The 17,171-nt window shown below is 38.0% G+C and overlaps 1 protein-coding gene across 2 annotated transcripts in view; it reads left to right on the forward strand.

The window, feature by feature from the left end:
* The window catches only part of Diaph2 (diaphanous related formin 2), a 696,731-nt gene extending 679,942 nt beyond the window's left edge, over window positions 1–16,789 (forward strand). For both annotated transcript variants that reach the window (XM_021188630.2, XM_021188631.2), the window contains one exon: window positions 15,643–16,789. In XM_021188630.2, coding sequence (XP_021044289.1) covers window positions 15,643–15,707 — 65 coding nt within the window. In that variant the 3' untranslated portion in view covers window positions 15,708–16,789. The remainder of the gene's footprint in view (window positions 1–15,642) is intronic.
* The last annotated feature ends 382 nt before the right edge of the window (window positions 16,790–17,171 follow it).

Here is a 17,171-nt window from a genome sequence, read left to right on the forward strand (position 1 = left end):
TCCATTGATGTTAAGAGAAATTAAATAAATATAATTGCTTCCTGTTATTTTTGATAAAGATGGAATTTTCTTCTTGCTGCTGACTTCTTTTAGGTTTGTTGAAGGATTACTTTCTTGCTTTTTCTAGGATATAGTTTCCATCCTTGTGATGATNTTTTCCCTTTATTATCCTTTGAAGGGCTGGATTCGTGGATAGATATTGTGTGAATTTGGTTTTTATCATGGAATACTTTGGTTTCTCCATCTATGGTAATTGAGAGTTTTGCTGGGTATAGTAGCCTGGGCTAGCATTTGTGTTGTCTTAGGGTCTGCATAACATCTGTCCCAGATCTTCTGGCTTTTATAGTCTCTTGTGAGAAGTCTGATGTAATTATAATAGGCCTGCCTTTATATATTGCTTGACCCTTTTCCCTTGCTGCTTTTAATATTTTATCTTTATTTAGTGCATTTGTTGCTCTGATTGTTATGTGTTAGGAGGAATTTGTTTTCTGGTCCACTCTATTTGGAGTTCTGTAGGCTTCTTGTATGTTCATGGACATCTCTTTCTTTAGGTTCGGGAAGTTTTCTTCTATAATTTTGTTGAAGATATTTGTTGACCCTTTAAGTTGAAAATCTTTATTCTCATCTACTCCTATTATCCGTAGGTTTGGTCTCCTCATTGTGTCCTGGATTTCCTGGATGTTGTGAGTTAGGATCTTTTTGCATTTTGCATTTTCTTTCATTGTTGTGCCATGTTCTCTACGGAATCTCCTGCACCTGAGATTCTTCTATCTGTTCTATTCTGTTGCTGATGCTCACATCTATGTTTCCTGATTTCTTTCCTAGGGTTTCTATCTCCAGAGTTGTCTCTCTTTGGGTTTTCTTTATTGCTTCTANTTCTCTTTTTAGGTCTTAGATGGTTTTGTTCAATTCCATCACCTGTTTGGTTGTGTTCTCCTGTGTTTCTTTAAGGATTTCTACCTCTTTAGCAGCGTTCTCCTACATTTCTTTAAGGACTTGTACCTCGTTAGCAGTGTTCTCCTATATTTCTTTAAGTGAGTTATTAATGCCCTTCTTAACGTCCTCTACCAGCAACATGATGTATGCTTTTAAATCTGAGTCTTGCTTTTCGGGTGTGTTGCGGTATCCAGGACTTGCTGAGGTGGGAGTCCTGGGTTCTGATGAGGGTGAATGTTCTTGGTTTCTGTTAGTAAGATTCCTATGTTTGCCTTTTGCCATCTGGTAATCTCTGGAGTTAGTTGTTATAGTTGTCTCTGCTTGAAGCTTGTTCCTCCTGTGATTCTCTTAGCCTCTGTCAGCAGTCCTGGGAGTCCAGCTCTCTCCTGAGTCTCAGTGGTCAGAATACTCTCAGCAGGCAAGCTCTCCTCTTGCAGGGAAGGTGCCCAGAGNCCTAGGCTTCAGATCTGCCTCCTGGCTGAAGATGTAGGCCCCAAACAGGGCCTGTCCCAGAAGATGTGTCGCCTCTGCAGTTTGCACACTCACCTGCACAGGCTAGACTCCGAGNGACCCTGGACACAATATGTCTCTCTCACCTTCTCTGGCAGACAGAGCCCTCCTAGGTGGCCACCTTTCCTCTGGAGGGGAAGGTGCCCAGAAGTCTCTAGCCTGAAACAGGGACTGTCCCAGAAGCTAGATTGCTTCTGTCTGTCCCAAACCTGTGTAGCTTCTGTAGTCCACACTCTCACCAGTGCAGACTGGAGCCTGGCCGAACAAGAGCAAAGATGGCTCCCTTACCAGCTCAGGCAGTGAGAGCGCTCCTGGGCGGACACCTCTGCTCTGGTGGGGATGGTGCCTGGATGTCTGGAGCCAGAAACAGGGTCTGTCCCAGAAGCTGTGNCCCTTCTGCAGTCTGCCCTCTCCCTGGCAATGACTGGAGCCTGTGTGCACCAGAGCGAAGATGGCTCCCTTACCAGCTCAGGTAGTGAGAGTGCTCCCAGGTGAACACCTCTCCTCTGGTGGGGATGGTGCCTGGATGTCTGTGGCTATTTCAGTCTGCTGCTGGCTGATCTCAGAGGAGAGCTCTGCTAGGCTCCTGTCTACAAATATAACAGAGTATCTTTAGTAGTGTCAGGAATTGGTGCTCACCCATGCCATATGTCTAAGCTAGTTATTGGTTGACCTCACTCTATCATCCATCTTTGTGGCCACATTTCTTGTAGACTGAACACATTGTGGGTCAAAAGTTTTGTGGGTGGGTTGGTGCCATTGTTCCTGTACTGGGAGTCCTGTCTGGTGACTGGAAGTGGATACTTCAGGTTCCATATCCCCACTGCCAGGAGTTTCAGCTAGAGTTGCCTCCATAGACACTCTGGAGCATCCCCCAACCCCTAGTTCCAGGTCTCTGGCACATTGTAGATACCCCCTGCCCACAACTGATTACCTAATTTCCTATTTCCCTAATGACTTAGGATTGTGAACATTTCTTTAACTGCTTCTTGTTCATTAGAGATTCTTATGTTGAGAATTCTCCGTTTAGCTCTGTACCCATTTTAAGTGAGTTTTTTGTTTGTTTGTTTGTTTGTTGGTGTCTGTCTTCTTGAGTTCTTTATATATTTTAGAGATTAGACCTTAGGCATGAGTATGGTCAATGAAGTTTACTATCTTTGTATATATACCCCAGTTGAGTGAAAACATCTTCAGGCAGAAGGTTGAGACTCTTCATTTTAATATCTAGATACAATATAGTCTTTGAGTTTTCAACTTGACTCAGTGAGAACTACATAGCAGTGTAGAGAGGAAGCCTTACCACATCTCAGGAGACTAATTTTTTAACCAATCTTCACTATATCATAGCCACTAAAGAAGACACTATCACATTTATCACTCTAAATTAGTAGCACAATGCAAGGCACACAGCCACTCATGTACATGTTTTTGTATAGCAAGAGATATGTACAACATGGGAACACACTCTGCTTATAAAAACAAATCCCTCCCCCATCCCTTTTCTAGTGAATAGACTACTCTGAAAAGCAAATTAAAGGTCAAGAGGTTGACTAGTAAAACTGATCTCCCAGGAGTGGGGGAAAAAAATGAGTGACCAGTTTTTGCTAGATGCATCATTCAAGCCAGGCTGGAATCTGTAGAAATAATCTCTTTTTACCCTTAGGGACAAATCTGTCAAGACAACTGGAACCCTGAATCAAAGAAGTAATAGAAAGCAGTCTGACAACATTTCTATACACACTGGATGACAATAAAAATAAATAAATAGTTATAAAAGATTTCCATTTCTTCCCAAGGGCATAAAAATACCCTAATCCATCATGACTTGTGAAATAAATAAAAAGTCAGAACTTTGGTAAATTCTGATTTCTTGCCAGATCTTTATTAAGTGCTTGTTATAAAAACAAACATAAAGGGTTAAGGTAAAAAAAAGACTTTTATAAACATCTGTTTGCAACCTTTCCCATTGTTTCAAAAGTGGACAATAAAATGTGTAAAATCTGTTTGCTGGAATCCTTGGAATTTGACTCTTGTAATGGCATGGCCCTTGGTCTTGCAAAGATTATATGCCCCAGTACAGGGGAATGCCAGGGCCAGAAAGCGGGAGTGGGTGGGTTAGGGAGCAGGGTGGGGGGGAGGATATAGGGGACTTTCGGGATAGCATTTGAAATGTAAATGAGGAAAATATCTAATAATTTTTTTTAAAACGGACAAAAATAAAAAAAAGAAACACTGAGCTTTTATTCTTTACCAAGTCTGATCATGATCCATTTCCGTTATTTAGTCATTATAACTATACTGTTAAGTAGATAGCTAATATTAATTATTATTTTCACAGTGGAAAAGAGGAATATAAATGAGGGAACACAAGAATAAAGGTATAAACCCATATGGTCATACTCTGAGAATTTGACCTATCTGAAACACTTAGCTGCATATAGCCATTATAAGTAGAGGTGATTTCTCATTTGATTGTTATTGATTGATGTGTGCACGTGAGCATCCCTGTGTAAATGTGAGTGTGTATTCACTCACAGTTGTATTGTACATGCATGCATTTCAGATTTTTTAAAATGTCAATGTGGAGCGGGTATGAATTTATCTCATTCTGTCCTTTTAATCCCCTATAGTACTAGTATTATTATCTCCATTTTAAGATGAGAACATTGGTATTAATAAAGCTGTTTTTATTAAAGTGTGGGGGTAGCTTATTAGAAAATTGTGTCTTGTGTATGCACTAATACTTTTGAAGACAACCGCATATATCTTTTAGCTTTGCATACTCTGTTGTCCTATCAGTACAAGTGGTTTACAGGAGAATAATGCTGTTTTTCCTTGGTAACTTCACCTGTACTTCACAGGTAGTCTAGATTGCTTCCTGTAACTATGATAAAACATGATGACCAGAAACAACTTAGGAGAGGAAAGGGATTAATTCATCTTACAGGTTATAGTGAAGTACTAAGGGAAGTATGAGCAGTAATTCAGCAAGGCAACGACCTGAATCAGAAATCATGGAGGAATGCTGCTTACTGGCTTGCTTTCTTTATACAGTCCAGGCCCTTCTGTCTAGGGATGGTACTGCCCACAGTGTACCAAGTCCCCCTCCATCAATTAGATATCTATAAAATGCCCCCCACAGACATCCATGCAGGCCAATCTGGAGGCAACTCCTCTCTTCCCAGATGTGGCAAGTTGGTAAACAAAGTTAGCTATCACAACAGGATACCTTCTTTTTTTTTTAATTTTCTTTATTTACATTACAAATGCTATCCCGAAAGTTCCCTATACCCCCACCCCCGCCCCTGCTCCCCTACCCACCCACTCCCACTACTTGGCCCAGGCCTTCCCTTGTGCTGGGTGGGTCATATAAAGTTTGCAAGACCAAGGGGCCTCTCTTCCCAGTGATGGACGATTAGGCCATCTTCTGCTACATATGCAGCTAGAGACACAAGCTCAGGGGGTACTGGTTAGTTCATATTGTTGTTCCAACAGGATTCCTTCTTAAAAATGGGTCAGCACCATTTACCATCTACAAAAAGAGTCTTTCTATTTGGTTTTGTTCTGTTTTTTTTTTTAAGTTTAGCAAAATTTTTGTAACTGATTTTTTATTTCATTTATTCTTCTCTCATATATTACATGCTGACCACAGTTTCCCCTTCCTCCTTTTCTCCTAGTCTCTCGCTCAGATCTACTTCTCCTCCATTTCCCTTCAGAAAAGACAGACCTTTCATGAATAGCAACCAAATAAGGCACATCAAGTTGCGATAAGGTTCGCACCTCCCCTCATATCAAGGCTGGACCAGGTAACCCAATAGAAGGAAAAAGTCCCAAAATGTGCGAAAGAATCAGAGACAGCACCTGCTCTCACTGGTAGGAGTCCCACAAGAAGACCAAGTTACACAATTATAATATCCCTAATTCTTGGTTCAGTCTCTGTGAACCCCTATGGGTTCAGGTTAGTTGATTGGGGGGGGGTGTTGTGTCTTTAATCCCTCTGACTCCTACAATCCTTAGTTGCCCCTCTTCAACAGGATTCCCCAACCTCCACCTAATGAGTCTTTCTTATTTGAATTAGTCATTTCTTTTGATATCTCCTGTGATTTTATCAGTGAGATAAAGCTGCCTGCAGGGAACATTATGGTATACCTCCCTATCTCTTAAGTCTTTTGCAATCTTTGTGCAGACAGTCTTTTGGTGAGTCACTGTTTCAAACCTAAAATTTTACATGATAGAATCTAAGATATGTGCTATATATTTATAACTGATAACTGTGTGAAAACAAATGTTTAGCCTCTAAAATTTGTGGTTTCTATCGGAGACTATTCTGAAGCCTTAAAGTAAAGCAGTATGTGATTCATAGCTTAAAAATAGAATTTAACTTCCTATCTAGGTTTCATCCCTAATTTAATAAATTATTCGTGGTAAATATCAAAATATCATGTATTAGGGAAAGATATGCAAAAGAAAAATCATTGCCTGGGCATGCCACTCCCTTGAAAGCCTAAAAGAAAAATCATGATCCCACTATTTAGAGATTATTGCTGATTTTGTTGGTGCATGTCAAAAACTTTTTAGAATTATAAATTGTATGTTTTCAATAAGAGGGGTATGACATATTCTTTGGTAACTTGTTCTCACTTAAAAATGTGGACCTAGACAGGCAGTGGTGGTGCACGCCTTTAATCCCAGCACTGGGGAGGCGGAGGCAGGCGGATTTCTGAGTTTGAGGCCAGCCTGGTCTACAGAGTGAGTTCCGGGACAGCCAGGGCAACACAGAGAAACTCTGCCTCGAAAATATAAAATGCGGACCTCTTTCTTTCTAGCATTATGCATCTAAAAGATAATTTAGGTTGCCTGCAGAGTATCCCACTATATTTAAGTTGCATACTGTATTGGATTTCATGATGACCTACCTACAAGCTACACTGAGTATAAACAGGGTCTTAGAGAGCATCTGGAAATAGCCTTTTGTGTTTTTACATGTTCTTGATCAGATGATGGTCCAGTAGACATAAAATGATTCACTGAAGCCGGGCAGTGGTGGTGCACACCTTTAATCCCAGCACTTGGGAGACAGAGGTAGGCGGATTTCTGAGTTCAAGGCCAGCCTGGTCTACAGAGTTAAGTTCCAGGAGAGCCAGGGCTACAAAGAGAAACCCTGTCTTGAAAAAAAACCAAAACCAACCAACCAACCAAACAAACAAACAAAAAAGATTCACTGAGACCTCTTCCGAAAGAAGCTAGCTGTTAGGAGCCATCTTTATTCTCTTAAAGTCTTGGCCTGGTGCTCAGGTTGTGCATGGGTTGCATTAGACACTAAAATTATAAAGGATTTTCTGTCAGTTGTGAATATGAAATTGAGATCCTCTGTGCTAACTCTCATAATTGCTCATACTTAAAACAACTGCTGACTGGCTTTTACCTTAAGGGACAGTTTATATTTTAAAAACAATGGCACTAGCAGCTGCTAAAGTGTCTGTAATATTAACCACACAGGTTGCCTTTGTCCACACAACTGGTTAAGTAATTAAGCACAGGCTAGCATGGGGATCATAATTGATATGAACACCTGTTTATAAGCTCTTGCATTGTAAACTGTAGGTTAAGCATCTTCTCAAAATCATAGGCATGTCTATGTTACTGTTATATGGTCTTTTGGGAGACGGACACATTGTGTAAGAGGAAGGACTGGTATTCCTGCCTTAATACGATAGCAGTTTATTTACTTCCCTCCACCCCAACCACGCAGGGCCTTCTTAAGCTAGAGAGTTGAACTGAGTACTATGAAACCTCCATCATCAGCTAGAAAATGGAAGTCCAAACCAAAATTATAGCTTGCCCGTGTTAAAAAAAAAAAAAAAAAAAAAAAAAAAGACTGGATATGTAGCCTTAAAGTGATTCAGAAACAAAATCAAATGACAGGTGAATGTATTCTAGGTCAGCATATCATCCATGAAGCTCAGGCAGATGACAAACAACTGCAACAAGGGATGACAGAGGACTGTCCACCATATGATCAAAGTTATAGAAATGGCTGATGGCAAGTATTCTTAGTCACAAGGATCTATGCCACCCAGGAATTAAAAGTCACACACATGACAGGTGATAGTCATAAGCCCCTGGAGCCCCTGAGCCATTTAGCAGCTAGCTTATTCAGCAGTGACCAAGAGGTTCCTCAGCCTCTCACCCTGTGGAGCACTCTGGCCCAGGTCATTGTAATCTTCGCCTTGATCATCCCTTGTACTGTCACTCTGGATACTGCTACGTAGGCTTCAACAATCTCTCTAGATGACTTCAGAGAACCCTGTTTCTGCTGACTCCACCCCAGGTAGGACTGCTACCTTCTGTGTAATACTTCAAAAATTGTTTCTAAGAAACAGAATTTCAATTAAAAGAACTTCCTCGTGGAAAGAGTTACTATTGTATCTCAGTCTTTACAGCTACAAATACAAACAGTTCCTTTTCTTTCATTATGTCATTTTATTCTTTTCTTGGGGGGGGGAGTTAAGATGTGTTAGTTATTCTGATTTATTCATTCTCTTTGTGTCCCTCCTAATAGGAAAATTTGCATAACTGAATGGTCTGCCTCGAAGCCTGCACCGCATTTAAAATGATGTAGATGCTAAAAGAAACACATGATTAATTTAATGCTATTGTTCTTGGTGCAATTATCCTTCACACCCTAGTAATGTATAAGGTTTCCTGTTATGTACCTGGTGGAGAGATTATGGAGTAACAATTTGTAGACAGATGAAAGGAAAGAAGTCTTTCCTTGTATTCCTGGCAAAGATGTGTGCCCTCTATGTAAGCAGCACAGCTGATGGTGAATTTGAGCCAGGCTCAGGCACTGATTCATTGCTAGGGATTGGATGATGACTTCATAACTGTTTTTAAGAAACTGCTGCATAGAAGCCACTATGGTAGACACCCTGAATAGCCATGTTACATTTTGAATGATAGCCACTATTGATGCTACTTGAGTTTCACTTAAAGATTTTTTTCCAAAGCTTTTCCTATTATGTTCTAATATTCTTATTTTATGTGTTAGCATTTTCTAGATATACAGATGTCTCCCTTAGACTTTCATCCTCACACAAAGAAAATTTCACTTGGGTCTTATTTCTGTTCTTTAGTAGAGAAGCAAATATAATACATGACTAATGTAAAATACCAAGGATATTTTTAAAAAAAATCTATTCACTAGCTGTGACATAGAGTCCAAAGATAATCAATAACAAGGTCAGTGACAGTTGAAATACTGAATAGTCTACTGATTTTCTTCTATTTGCATCACATTTTTCTAAGATACTTGGAAATACCCCAATTATCAGTTACGTAAATGGCAGCCATTTAAAACACCAACAAATTGAGTGTATATTATAAAAACACTGTGTTTTTAATAGATGAAAGTAAGAATCACATAGATCATACATTTGTAGCTTAATATGGATTAAGTTTTTAATGCCTTAAAGTAATGTTTTTGTACTATGTGACTTTCCTTTTATCATATATTTCTATCTTCCTAAAGTTACTGTAATTGAGTTTGTTTGATAATGTACACTTATATTGCTATAAGACTTGGTAGTTTGTAAAATAAGAAGTTCATAATAGAGATAGAGAGTAGAGTTACTACCTGGCAGGGAGGATAAGAAGAAACTGAAATAGAGAAAAGTGATTTAATCTCAGTACTGCAGTTTTATAAAATATAATTTGTTTTTCTCCTAGCACAGCAGAGTTTCATGCTGATAACAAGCTCCTGAATTAATAAATCCATTGCAACTATTGAGACTTTTCCTTTAATAACATAACGAATGCTGAGCATTAAGAAAAGGAAAGACATTCTTTGTACAGATGTTACTTCTAGCAGATCTATATCCCTAAACATAGAAAAACTACCAACATCATACTCTCAGCAATATCAATGTAAAAATAATTTGTGCATCTCAATTAGAATACTGTGTATTCCACATAAAAGCATGCTGTTTCTCAGAATGCATTTGCTTATTTTCCAATTGGAAAAGCTTTTAGGGGTCTATTTTGTTATCATTACATGTGTTTAACTCCAATTGTAGTTAATGGGAGTTGTGTGTCTGTAGTCACAGTAGCCTCTGAACTATTCGAACATTATTGCTTTCCATTATCATCATCGTTAAAATAACTTTCCACTCTTCTGCCAACCTGAACTACCACAGTAATCTAGGTTTCTGTTTTCTTTGCATGGATTTATTTGCATGTAATGAAGAATATGGATTACACAATTTGTCCTGTGTCTAGCTTTAAAAACCACTGTACTAACATTTAAATTAGAGTAGGTAGGGCTAGAACTCTTTAATTGTTGAGTGAAGAGGGAATTGATTGGCTCCTGCACATGCATTTTTGCATAACATCCTATGTATACAATTCCACTGAAGTAAAGCAGATCAATACAGTATGATAACTGAGATCTGGTAGATGGCCACAATTGGAAACATACTACAAAATATGAGACCATTAGGGTCACAAACTGGAAATACTAGGTGCTATCAATGTGTAATAAAACTATACATTTAATTGCAGTTGCTCACACTTTTGACAGTGCTAAAACAACAACACTGTCTGGGTATAATTGATGCCCTTTTGGATACTTCTAGACTCTGCTCTATTTCCCAAAGCAAAGTGGCCAAGCCATCAGAAAAACTGATCAGAAGACAGAGGAGAGGTACCTGTTAAATTTTCAAGAAAATGAGAAGCCTGAAAATTCCTAAAAGCATTATTAAAGGGGTTGAGAGTTCATTACATGTCAGAGGTAAAACACTTGCCTAGCATACATGAGGCCCAGTGTTCCATCCCAGAAACCATACACGGATATACATACACAGGCACACAGATGAACTAGCACCAATACACTCACACTTGCAGGCTGTGTTATCACTAGAGTAACCTTAGGGATTCACTGGTTTTGTTTACTGAGTTCTATTACTTTTGAGTTTCTTTATCACAATTCCATGTCCAGTGCTGAAATGTACCCCAGAAATAGTTGTGTGTGTGTGTGTGTGTGTGTGTGTGTGTATTTGGTGAGTGTATGTGTATGCATATGTTATAGGGAATTAAACCCAGAGCTTTGTATATGCTGGTCAAGTGTTCTACCTACCACTGAGGCATTCCAACCAAAAAGTATGTTTAAAATGAAAATATAAATGATGGAGATTTAGCTGCAGCAGATACTAAAGCATATCATAAAGCTCTTATCCATAATCCTAGAATTGAAGAGACAGAAGCCAGGGATTATAATTTCACACTGACCTGGGGCTACATAGGAAGAACATGTCTGCCAAATGATGATTATAATAACAGCAATAATAATAATGAAGGGAAAAGTAATTATGAGGCTCAAGTAATGAAATAAGAAGGCATTTATATAAAAATTCAGAATAATACTGATGTCAAAATAATAGAAACTTTGGTATTTCTTAATATATGATAAAAGAGACATCATGAAGGAGTATAGTAATTGATGATTAAACAAATTGTGATGGAACAGCACGTGTCCTTTGGAAAAAATAAAACAAGAAAGTAGTGTGGAAGTTTATATGGCACTGTGAAACAAAATGAATTGAAGATAATTTTAATAATTAAATGTGAATGGGTTAAACTTTAAAGACCACAAAGAGTCAAGATTGTATGCTTATCAAATGTCTAGATATTAACTACATGTTTATTAAACAAATGTCTATTAGAGAAGGCTGAGAATAAAAGAACATATAAAAATACAAACGCTCATAGATTTAGTGTCATAAAAATAGTAAAAATAAGGAAACCATACAGTCCTAAAAATCTATAACAGGCAAACAATAAACTAAGGAAAATGCATATCACATAGATTTTAGTCGGTTTCTATCTTAAGTATATCTTGTGCAAAATCAAACAGTACAACAAACAGCCAGAGGACAAGGCCAGCATTCAAAGAAGAATAAATAGATGGTAATATATGGGAAGTACTACCTCACTAGTATTTGGAAAAATACAAAAGGAATGAATCATATGTCAATTTTCAGTTTTTATATTAGCACATTTTGAAAGATTATTACCCAAAGAGAAAAGACAGAGAAATTCATGTACTGCCAATGATATTTAAGTTAATGCAACTATTCTCTAATACCATTTGGGGTTATTCCTGCATACCTTAGTAATGCCTGTCCAATGCAAGGCATGCATATGGATATAACTATGGCATTCATATGGATATAACTGGGGCATACATATGGATGTAACCATAAGGATGGTCATTTCTACATTGTTATTATAGTAAAATATTGGGAGCAGTTTAAGTATTGTTTAAGAGAGAATGACTAGTAAGTCATGATATATTTGCATAATAAAAATAAATATGTGAACATTAAAAATCATGTTTTCAGTGTTATATTCTAGACATTTAATAACAGAAAACTTCTACAAGAAGAGGATAGAACACCATATTGCACATCTAGTTTTAGCTCAATTGTTTTGTTTTGTTTTGTTTTTCGAGACAGGGTTTCTCTGTATAGCCCTGGCTGTCCTGGAACTCACTTTGTAGACCAGGCTGGCCTTGAACTCAGAAATCCGCCTGCCTCTGCCTCCCAAGTGCTGGGATTAAAGGCGTGCACCATCACACCCAGCTCAATATTTTTAAAGACATTACTCTTTAGAGAAAAACAGAGGGAGGCCACACTATGAGAGGAAGAAGTAATCATAGATTTAGTCTCAACTTGACCATCTCATGTAGTATGCAAGATACAGCTTTGGCACATACTTTAGGAAGGTTATTGCCTGTACTCCCCCAGGTTGAATACTATAGAACTGAAACTTTTAGTCTGACTTAATGCCTCTTTATTTTAGGCTGTGTCTCATCTGTATTTAGTCTTTGGTCATTTTATTTGACATTTACAGGAACAACAAAATTAATTATGTAAGCTTAAGTATAAACCTAGTACATAATGGCATTTGTATATTTTCTATGTTTATGTGTTATTTACATCGTTGATAAATGAATGATTATATGAGTGAATTCAGTACATGTACCTTAGTGTTTTAATCCATTTACTAAAATACTCAACAAGATTTAGAGATGGCTGCCACATGCCCTTGTACTTGAGAAGGACAGCCTTGCCATTAGTTTGAACAGGGTAGCCTGATAGAACTTGGGAACTATGTTACAGCCAAGACATGTGCTTCAGTTCTAATTTGGTGAAAGATCTGAAAGGTTTTCTGAAGACCATCTGCCTCTATAGCATGCATCTTCATAAAAGTATAGTCTTCTCTTCAATACCATTCTTTAATTATTTCAATCTCCATAGTTGTATCAAAATCTCACCTACACATAGAATTTAGGTATAGACCTAAAACATAATAACAAATAAGGGAGAATCAGCTTGGGTTTGCTTACCAAATTCTGGTGGATTTGGAAATGGACTTGATTCTAAGTAGGTCTTATCAAAACCTCAAATCATATAGCACACTACCCACTTCTTCCACCTTTTTCCAAAAAACTACCATCAATTTTGCAATCACCTCAATTAGTCTCTTACCTCTGACAGCAATAATATCTAACAGTTGTCCTGTTCCTATAAATATGATGCTGATTTATGAGGTCTTTTATTATTGAATATCATAAATATAAAAGTTGTGTTTCAAATAATCCATTCGGTGGTATTTCAATCCCTTGTTCAAAGATGAAACCACTTTTGAGCATGAGAAATTGTGAGGAATTACCATCACTAGATTATTAGCCATTAGAATATGAATACAGATGGAAAATCTATGTATGCATATGAAAATATAGAAGTATGTATGAGTGTGTGTGGTTGGGTGTGTGTACTTTATGAGTTCCATTTAATTCCACTTATGGTTTAATCCTTAGAACTTCATGGTACAAATATACATTTTATGGTAAAATTATATTTATCATGAATATAAATAACTAGAAATTAATTTTAAACATTTAGATCAGCAATTGTTACCATTGTTTCTAATGGCTTTTTGTTAATAAACAAGGTTGTAGGTTGATATTTCAAAAATATAGCAGGCAACCTTTACAGAAATGCTTCTTCATGTAATTATCTTATTAAGTTGGGAACCTAATAGGTTTCCAAGGGGGATCAAAGGGATAGAAAATAAAATCTAAAGTAGTTCACTTTTTCTGTCTGCCATAAAGCTGGGTTTAGGACCTGAACCAATGTTTATGCCACTTTCCAAAAGCTTTAAATGTCCTTTAGTCAGTTTGCTTTGGCTCAAAAGCATTTTCTCAAACCAAATGCCAACCATAAGTTGCAAATTGATATGAATCCTCACATCCTACCATTTAACACAGTGAGGCTGCAAATTTGGAGGAGATACACTAGGTGTTTTGTGATGTTATGGAGTACCAGAGACATTCCTGGAGGGAAAGTTTCTGAGATCCCCATTGTACCCGCTTCTTTCTCTGAGCTGGCACAAGCCTGTGGGATTGCCACCATCATTCTCCATTCTCCTATCTGAGAATAACACTAAAGTTTTAATGCTTACAATGCAATGGGAAGCATTTGATTGTAGCTTAAGTTTTAACTGTTCTCTAAGAGGTCTCAAACTAATCTGTATGCAAACCTGTGCCGTCTTAGTAATAAGCCCTTTATCCAGGAATGTTATCTTCACATTTTTAGCTGAATTGTGATCCATATCACAAATTAAATAATGGATTTTTTAATGGTATCTTCAAAAGGATACCCAAATAATCCATCACTCAGATGTATCTCCAAGTACAGAAAGCCTCTTAATTTCTCACCTTTCTGTAATATTATTGCATTCTGAACCATTGAGAATACTTTAAGCTTCTGTCTAGTTTACTTACTGCACTCACAAGGTGGTGGTAATGAGGTCAAGGTTATGGGAGCAAGAATGTTTTGCTGTGTATCGACCACAGACTACTGGAATTGGTCAAGCGATGATAGCACAACCTAGAAAGGATCATGACAAAACCTTAGCATTTCTCAGTCCAGTCTCCCCATGGAGAGACAGGATATACTAGTGGGCCATCATCATCTGAGGGAGGAAATGAATAGCAGCTTGGGAGGCTCCAACATCTACTTCTGAACAAAGCAGGCCTGACATTTAGGCATTAACTTTGCATTATAATCTCCCATCATACCATTGATTTGCTATGTAACCTTCATCACTAAAGCAGAGATAATAGGATAGAATGAAATGGGTTTACCTCCCGGGGATGTTGTGTGAATTAGCAAATTAACTAGTGTAAAGTGTTAGCATTTATGTAAGTGCTGGTGGTTGTCATTATTTCTGGGGACCAGTCTCATTCTAAATAGAGAATCTAAGTATATTATGCTTTTACCAGGAAGAGATTTTCAGCCACATCAATTGCATTTAAGCCAAGCATAAAACAGAGGTGATAATAATATAGTAGTGATCATCACAGCGCAGAGCTGGAAGCCTTTTCCCTGTTAGAGCTAAAACTATTTTCAGCAACTTTCAATGCTTTTAAACTTTGCTTTCCAAGCTTTGTGCCAACAGTCATCTCTACAGTGATTATTCTTCCTGTGATGGGTAGGGGGAATGGGACCAAGAATAGGTCCCATTCATTATTCATTGCCGTAATGACTATATAATGTATTGAATTTGTTTACATCATACAATCAGGCAAACTCAGTAGCTGCTTTGATTGCCATATATTGCAATCATTGGGTTTTTGTTGTTGTTGTTTTGGTTTGGTTTGTTTCGTTATTTTTAAACTGTCTCTCTTTTTCTTTTCTTTTTTCCTCCACTCTGCACACACTGGTGTCCTTTAATGGTAACCAACATACAAATTGAAAACTCATGGGGAATTGGAGAGCTTTTCAACAAAAGGCACTGTCCATAGATCTTTTCAATTTAACATCTTTATCAAGAAATTTTGCTGTCACCTGCTTATCTCCAAGGAGTCTATGCTTGAGAGAATTCTTCCATTTCTTTTGTCACTCTGCCTCTGCTTACCAAGAAAAGTCATTTATTGCTGATTGCAGAACTCTTGAACCCAGCCTGGCAGCTGCTGTGTAAACGCCTCAGATCCGGGCTCTTTGCAGCTTATTTCCATATTCATTTGAAGTGATCTTTCAAGACTGTTTGGAAACCTCTCTCGACCCTACACTGTGTAATAGTCAGGATCTAATGCTCACCTTTTTTTTCCATCTTTTTTTCTTTGTCTTACAGATAACAGACGTCCCCCTCTGGAAAGATCACGCTCTCGCCACAATGAAGCCATGTCATCCAAGTGATTCCCGAGGCCAGGGAGAATGGAGACATTTAAGAAAACAAAACCATCCATTTTGAAAGGAGCAAATATACACTTAAGAGTTGGAGTGGAAAGAAATGTGATTCCACAAAGGTCAAGCTGATCTGGGTGAAGGGAAGTGTATTGGTAGTACTGCAAGTACACTAATCTGAACTCAGATGTCATGATTAGGAAACATTTGTTCCTCTCTAAAGATGCACATAACTTGTCATTGTGTATAAGGACCTGATTGTGAACATCAAAGTAAACAAAAAAACATGGAAGAATCCTAAGGCTTCTACCAACATTCCAGTCTGTCAAATAATTTAAATAATTTTAATAAAATAGATTTAAAACTGAAATTCTAGGTCAGATCCCATACCCCCCAAATAGACAAAGGGCAGGGGAGAGATTGACAAGAAGAATTTCTATTGTGTAGTTCCAGCTCATCTTATGTATATAGTGTAAAGTCTAGGAGAATAGGTGCATTAATGATTGGAAAGGGGCAGATATCACACCCTGAAAGAGAAGCCCAACTCAAGGTATTTAGAACCCATCTCAAGTGAAAGCTAATGGATTCATCTATGTGGCAGAAATTAATCTTACCATTACTCTAATGTTTCAGTACAGTGTCACAGGCACTTAGCATTGCTAAAAAATAAACCAAAGTTTAACAGAATCCACTAGATTTCACCTTTATTTAAGATGTATTTAAGAAGTCTCCACAGATATCTGCCTTATAGTAATTCTTTATATAACTATTTTTGAGAAAACTTCTACACTTTCATGTATATGCTAGGGATGAGCCTGAAATTCTCTTGCCTTTATTTAGATTTTAGAGGAAAATATTGATTCCTAGTTCTTCCCTCTATTACTTCATTCTCCCTTCACCCCTTTAGAGGTAGGGAACAGAACTGCAAATGAGTGCAGAGGGAGGAAAGTGACATTTGAATGCAGGAGGCAGTAGGAAACTTTTGAAAGTTCAATTGGTTGGTCTCTAGTTCTACCCCCTTTCCCACTCCACTCTGGTAGTGAAAAAGCAATTCTCTCTCCATCCTGCCCTCCCTTCTATCCTCCCTCCCTTCCTTCCTCCCTCCTTCCCTACTTTATTCCCTTCCTCTCCCTCCCTCCCTTTCTTCCTCTCCCTCCCTCCCTTCCTTCCTCTCCTTCCCTCCCCTGTCCCTCCTTCCCTCCCTACCTCTCCCTACATCCCTCCCCAATGTGTGTGTGAGTGTGCGCGCGCGTGTGTGTGTGTGTGTGTGTGTGTGTGTGTGTGTTTATATCTCTTACTGAAGTAACCAATACCCAAGTAATAAGGTAAACCTCTCTGTCATCATCATACTTACTTACCTAATATTATTAACACATTTCAGTGATACTGCCAAAACAACGCTAACATAACGAAGCTCAGCATTGTTTTAAATATGTGAGAGAGCAGAAGTTATACTTAACTTGTCTATTCTCCTAC

The sequence above is a fragment of the Mus pahari genome, chromosome X (genome assembly GCF_900095145.1).
Source record: "Mus pahari chromosome X, PAHARI_EIJ_v1.1, whole genome shotgun sequence".
Lineage (NCBI taxonomy): Eukaryota > Metazoa > Chordata > Mammalia > Rodentia > Muridae > Mus > Mus pahari.